The 7,007-nt window shown below is 42.3% G+C and overlaps 1 protein-coding gene across 3 annotated transcripts; it reads right to left on the bottom strand.

Moving 5' to 3' along the window:
• Positions 1–209: 209 nt before the first annotated feature.
• LOC128352426 (plasma membrane calcium-transporting ATPase 1-like) lies at positions 210–5,431 on the bottom strand. 3 transcript variants are annotated; one of them, XM_053313010.1, is made up of 3 exons: positions 5,332–5,431; positions 1,118–3,815; positions 210–1,021 (listed from the first exon to the last, which is right to left on the bottom strand). In XM_053313010.1, exons 2-3 carry the CDS (start codon positions 3,801–3,803, stop codon positions 423–425), a joined length of 3,285 nt encoding a protein of 1,094 aa, XP_053168985.1. In that variant the 5' UTR covers positions 3,804–3,815; positions 5,332–5,431; the 3' UTR covers positions 210–422. The 3 variants fall into 3 exon arrangements, with proteins under 3 accessions (XP_053168985.1, XP_053168984.1, XP_053168986.1); XM_053313011.1 differs by having other exon boundaries at positions 889–1,021; positions 1,504–3,815; XM_053313009.1 differs by having other exon boundaries at positions 210–3,815.
• Positions 5,432–7,007: the final 1,576 nt, after the last annotated feature.

A 7,007-nucleotide genomic window follows, 5' to 3' on the forward strand; every position in this document is an offset into this window, starting at 1 on the left:
TGTCAATTGCAAAGAACTTCTTATTGGAACATTTGAATAGAAGGCCATAATAGAAGAATTATAGAGATTACAGGATATACCAGGGTGAAGGTAGAGTCTGTGGTCTAAAGTGTTTCACTTTCTATGCTTATTTAATTATTATTTTGGTAGATAATTACATTAATCATTATTCTGGTACATTATTAAATAATTAAGCAATAAGAGTAAAGAAGTTTTTAGCATTTTTATTATTGAATAATCTTTGCTTGTTAACAACAAAACGTAGCCTATTTGTTTCCAAATCTATCCCCATTCCCCTAAGAATTGCAGCCCAGGAGCTAAAGAGCATGGTTTGCAGAATGCTCAGACCCAGACATTAAGAGAATATTAACTGGCTGGCTATTTTCATTTTAAATGCTTTTGCCCAAATAGGCTCTGAAAGTCTACAGCTTCGAAACCATTTCATTGGGACCCATGGTTGCTGCTTCTAAGTCATCATATAAGGATGCACGAAATACATTCACAACTCTACACTGTGCCTGTATTCTGGTTAGGCCCCTAACCCATAGAAGCTGACTGTGAAGAAATTCCCTCTCACCATAGTCAATCTCTTTTTCTTCTTCAGCTACTTCTTCTTCAAAAATTTCATCTTCTGCTTCAACAATGTCTTCACCAACTTCCTTCAGAAAGCATAAACACTTGTTTGGAATACTCACAATCAGCTGTCCCCATAATAGTGACCCTATGCCGAGGAGGATTGACCACAGCCATTGCTCCAGTGTTAGAGGTGCACAACTAAAGGGTTTCCCTCCAACTTGAACAATGAGGATCTGTACAATCAATGTTCCCACAAGGATACAACAAAAGATGCTATTTGTGAATATTCCTTCAAAAACATTCCTTTCCCCATGAACCTTCCGTGCATTGATTTCATTAAAAATCTGCATCATTACAAAAGCATTAAATACAATTGTGTAATGCTGAGTCGGTGGGCCCTCTGGCGCTGCAGTCCGTCCATTTTCTATATCAAATAATGTTTCACCTGCAAAAAGAAGCGTGAAGACAACGGCAAGTTGATAAATGGATTGGAATAAAATATTTTTCATCATTATCTGAGATATAAGAGGTTTATTTCTACCGTAAGGTTTCCGTTTCAACAGAGCTTCTGTTGGTTTTTCTGTTGCTAGTGCAAGAGAAGCAAATGTATCCATGATGAGATTGACCCACAGCATCTGAACAGCTTTCAGTGGGGTATTCTGTGTGATGCATGCTCCCGTAAAGGCAACAATCACTGCTACAATATTGACAGTGAGCTGAAACTGAAGGAATTTGGAAATGCTGTCATATACATTCCTGCCCCACATCACCGCTTTTACAATGCTTGAGAAGTTGTCATCCGTTAGAATGATATCCGAAGCTTCCTTAGCGACATCTGTTCCAGCGATACCCATTGCAAAGCCAACATCTGCTCTTTTTAATGCAGGCGCATCATTCGTACCATCACCAGTTACTGCTACCACTTGCCTTTGTTTGGTGATGTTGCTGTTAATGATCCCGTCTACTAAGTTGTACTTGTCAGAAGGCGAGGACCTTGCAAGCACACGAAGTGTAGGCCAAACCTTGTCAAAAAGCTCTTGTTCTATCTCCCCTTCTGAATTGCGTATTCGTCTATTAAACTCTTTCCCCTCCAAGCACAAAGAGTTATCCCCAGGTTGAAGGATGCCACATTTTACAGCTATCGCACGAGCTGTATTAAAGTTATCCCCAGTGACCATACGCACAACAATGCCGGCATTCTGACATTTTCTTATTGCTTCGGGAACTTCGGGTCTCACTGGATCTTCAATACCAACAATTGAGATACATGTCAGGTCTTTGATGATGTCATCCTCATCGTCCCAATCTGGTTCCTCATCGTTGGCTGGGAAATCTCTGAAAGCTAGACAAATGGTCCGGAGTCCCTCGGAGGCCATGGGGTCAATCACATTCTTGATCATGAGGGCATAGTCTTCTTCTTCAAAAGCTACAGATTCCCCATCCTCATTCAGTATGAAACAGCACTTCTGAAGGACTATTTCAGATGCACCTTTGGTGAACATTTGATAACTACCATCATCATTTTTCAAAACTGTGCTCATAGATTTCCTTTCAGAATTGAAGGTGTATACTTTATACAGCTGCTCTTCTGGTATCATCTTCCTTATAGCTTCGTAATCCTGTTTTAATTCTAGAAGAAAGCCCAGCAAAGCACATTCCGTTTTATTGCCCAGTTGGCGGGGCAGGCCCCCTCTTCTTTCAGGACTCGCTATTTTGGAAGTATATGCACAGTTAGTAGCAATACCTTTTCGCAGACAATCCAAAGTAGTGGGATGAATTGAGTTAGGTTCAGCAATAACTCTATGATGCATGTTACCAATGAAGGCTTGGACTACTGTCATTCTGTTCATGGTTAAGGTTCCTGTTTTATCTGAGCAAATTGTTGTTGCATTGCCCATAGTTTCACAGGCATCCAAATGTCTCACTAGATTATTATCTCTCATCATTTGCTTCACTGAGTATGCAAGTGAGATGGTGACTGCAAGTGGAAGGCCCTCTGGCACTGCTACGACCAAAATGGTAACACCAATGATCAGGTCCTTCAAGATCCTTCGTAGGTACAGTGGTGTGCATTCCTTCGTCCAAACAAGCTTCTTCATCACAAAATTTATAAAGAAAAAACGGGCTAAAAGGATAACAACAGTGAATATAGACATTGCCAGTCCTCCTTCGCCAATCTGAACCGCTAATCTGGTCAGTTTTGCTTGCAGAACTGATTTTTCCTTTTTGTGTGAAGGGGCTTTTTTGGGTTTTTCTTCTTCATTTGTTTTGATCTCTACATCTTCATCCCCCCTTTCTATATCTACAGTGTCTAGATTTTTTGCTGCCTCTGAAGAGTCCTTTGTCTTTTTAGCCTTGTTGTCTTTGTCTTTTGTTTTTTCACTTGTCTCCCCAACTCCAAGTAAACTGAGGATAATTCCTGCCTGTGAATTTATACCGACAGCTGTAATCACCATTTTCCCAGAGCCTTCCATGACATGGGTACCTGAAAGCAACATGGGGTCTGCTGTCAAAGACTTCTTGACATGATCTGATTCGCCTGTGAGGGAACTCTCATCAACTTTCAGATCATGTCCTTGGAGAAGCAAACCATCAGCTGGAATAAGGTCACCATATTTGATCTGTGCAACGTCCCCAACCACCAAGTCAGCTATTGGCACTTGGATTACTTCCCCTTTCCGAATTACAGTGAACTTCTGTTCGCTCTCAATGCGACGCTGCAGCCCTTGAAATTGTTTCTCTTTACTCCAGTCATTGAAAGCTGTTACTAGCACGACACAAAGAACTGACAGGAGTATTGCACAGCCCTCTATCCAACCCATCTCCTCCTCTTCGTCTTCTTCCTCCATGTCCGTGGCGTGGCATGCTGCAGCACTTCCTCCTGGTGGGTGATAAAATGAAAGCCCCAGTGATATGAGGGCCGCTATTATTAAAAAGCATAATGTGGGATCCTGCAGTGCGTCCCATACCAGCTCCAAGAATGTCTGGGGTTTCTTAGGAGGTATGTAGTTTTTTCCAAATACAGTTCTCCTTGTATCCAGTTCTGACTGGATACCATATATCCCATCCGTGGGAGAAGTTTTCAACCGTTTACAGAGTTGATTGATGTCACCGTAGTTTGCCTGTATTTTCTTGACTGCATCTGTTTTTCGTAACTCCATCAAGTTTCTTAGCTCCGAGAGAGTGATAGTCAAGTCTTTTGCCACGATGCTTACTGGAGTCACCATTGTGCTGATGTCCTGTAATTTGCAATGACAATCCATAAACATTTAATTGGAATAAAATCTGAAGTTTACAAACACTCTTGCATATATTTACTACTGTAAAGCTTTGGCACTGAAGGGTTTGGTGGCAATGGGGGTGGGTTCAAAAATTAACCCTTTCTCCAGTACTATCTTAAAACTGGGGAAATGGCATACCCCTGCTAACTGGGCAAAGAGGCACCTTTTACCGTGGTGATTCTCTTTATTTAGCAGGGGGAGAGTAACTGGCCCTATCCACTCCCAGCACAGTAATTCCAGTGACTGTTGCTGGTGTGTGTATTATGTTTATTTTTAGAATGTGAGCCCATTGGGGTCAGGGAGCCATCTTATTTGTTTATTTCTCTTTGTAAACCGCTCTGAGCCAATTTTGGAAGGGCGGTATAGATATTGAATTATTAATAATGATGATGATGATGATGATGATGATGATGATGGAGGAAAAGCAGAAAGTACAAAGCAAAGTGTGGGTATGTGCAGCCTCATTTGTAAAGCATAATATGTGAGATTGTCTTAATTCAGACAAACTTTAAAAGGAGAAATTAATAGATCACCGGCATCTGTTGGCTACTTTAGCTAAAGGGGTTGCACGTTTTGAGACAGTATCCCTCCCAGTATCTGATGCTGGGAACATACAATGAGAAGAGCATTACTATAATCCTGCAATGCAATGCACTATGCTCTAAAAAATTAATTTACAAGTGCTCCTCATATATTGAAAATGAAAAATGACACACGGGTAGAGTGGGGCACACTCTACCTGCATCGGTACAGCCATTTTTACAACAGCGCAGTTTCTGTTTCATTCATACAAAAGATGTACTTAAATCTAAAAGATTTCCATTTCTAGAAGGTAAATAGTTTAGCAGTTCAGAAGTTATACATTGGTTTCGGGGGACTGGTACCCAGTGCACTGCAGCTACTAGCTATTAATGCCAACATGCACTGGCAGCTTCTCAGAAGGAATTTTGGGCACCACCTCCTCACCGGTATTAGTTTACTACGTTGATTTCTAATGCCGCAGCATTACACACACACAAACACACACACACACACACAGAGTGGTTTTTGGAGATCAACCTCCGGTCCCTTAAACAGTCAGTTGCTTGATCTAGTTAGGCAGGAGAACTATCTAAGCTGACTGTATTCATACATAAAATTGCTGGGAAGAAAGACCAGCTTGAAACAACAAGACCTACTGGAAATACTCTTGTTGAATATGCATTTGGCTTGGAGGCTATAGATGAAGCAGTGAGAAGAGGTGAAGCAAACCTGGCTGGGATAAAGGAGAGGGCTCCCTGAAAAAAGCAACCTGCAAGTTTGGGAGACTTTTAGTCAGTCCATAGGTGATCCACAAATGCACATCCCTTTGGTTCTACAAGTCTATCGTGACCTGACCCAGCAGCATCCTTCAAATGCCATTGTCTGAACCATTGTACAATTCTACTCCACAGTTTTGCCACAATCTTATTCTAGTTCCAAATTACCAACTCACCCCCAGTCCCACAGTCCTACTATTACTCTGGCCTCGCTCCAAGGTTGAAAAATGCCTGTACTCCCATATCTCAGGCTCTCTCCTTTCTGCACCTTGCTCAGTAACTGACCAAAGTGGCAGTTACAGCAGAGGGTGATGGAATCAGAATGCTACCAGCTGCCAATGAAACCATGGCTTGTGCTCCCATGATCCTTGGCCCTTCTAAGTGTGTATGACACACCCCGTTGTGAGTAGATGTAATGTGCCAACATGCTCACATGCAAAACCCGACTGCTTTTTACCTTTCAGAGCAGGAGTGCAGCAACTGAAACCCTGAAACCATTGTGCTCCTCCCACAGCAGGAACATGGTTGCATCCAGTTTATACTGCTATAATGTACCCTACATGGCGCTGCTTCTGAAGAATGGTTAGACACAACTAGTTCAGAACGCAGCTGCCAAACTACGAACTAGAGTGCATAATAAGAAACACAGAAATACAATGTTACATCAATTTCACTGGCTCCCAAGTTAAAGTTCTGGTTCTGGTATTTAAAGCCCTACAGGATCTATGACCATGATATATCAAAGACTGCCTTCTCCCATATGAAAATTCCCATTCACTGGTGGCCCTGCTGTGTCTCCCCTACATATGAAGTGTGGTGGACGCCTATGGGAAGCAAGGCCTTTTTTGTGTGGAGCTGCCTAGACTGTGGAACTCCATTCCAAGTGGAATTCCTTTGCCTTCTTTTTATTCAGGTTATCGGGCTTTTGGCACCCTGTGCAGAGTATGACTGCAGCGGCTCTATTAATGGAACTGATCCAGGGTGATTGGGAATACCCCAAATGTGTTTGGGCTTTGTGTGGGAAATTTGTTTGGGAAACCTCATCTGGAGAGGTTCATTTGCAGATGCCACCGGCTCGTCTGGTGGCTACTCAGGGATGGGCCTTCTCCATTGCATCCCCCAGGCTTTGGAACACACTTCCTGCTGAAATAAGAGCCTCCCCATCTCTTACAATTTTTAAAAGGGCATTCAAGATACATTTGTTCACCCAGGCTTTTAATTAGATACTGTGTTTTAATAGTTTTAACTTGTCAATTTTAATTGTTGAAATGTTTTAATCTTTTTATTGGTTGTTTTTATTCTCTTGTAAACCGCACAGAGAACTTGTGTTTTGCGCGGTATAAATAAAATGAATGAATGAATGAATGAAATTCCTGCCCCAGAGGACTCTTTTCCTCAATCCACTCAATTGATCCCTGCAAAGCCAGTGCTGATTTCCTGGATGCAGAAAGGAGCGGGAATGAGTGTAGGTCTCCCTAGGAAAAGACATTTGTTGATTTTAACCCTGATGGAATCCCATTAGGAAGCCAAAATAGGGACGGCCCTTCTTTTTCTGCCTGGCCCTTCAAAAGAGAAGGGGTGGGGAAAGAGAGTGTGAAGCACATGTTCTCAAGAAGCTTCTCCTTCTCCCCTCCACAAGAAGAATCATCAAATGCTCTCAAAGGGGCAGAGAGGAGCCGCATTCAAGTAGGTTGCTGCAAAAGGACAGCCAAGCGCCTTGTGAGGTATCCTAAACTGACTGGCCAGCACATTGACTTGAATCCTACATTTCCTAGACTGAAGCACACGCGCAGTTGATGCAGGAACTGAAGATGCTTCCAAGGTGTCACAAGGCTCTTTGATGCTTGTTTGT

This window comes from Hemicordylus capensis, chromosome 3 (assembly GCF_027244095.1).
Source record: "Hemicordylus capensis ecotype Gifberg chromosome 3, rHemCap1.1.pri, whole genome shotgun sequence".
NCBI lineage: Eukaryota > Metazoa > Chordata > Lepidosauria > Squamata > Cordylidae > Hemicordylus > Hemicordylus capensis.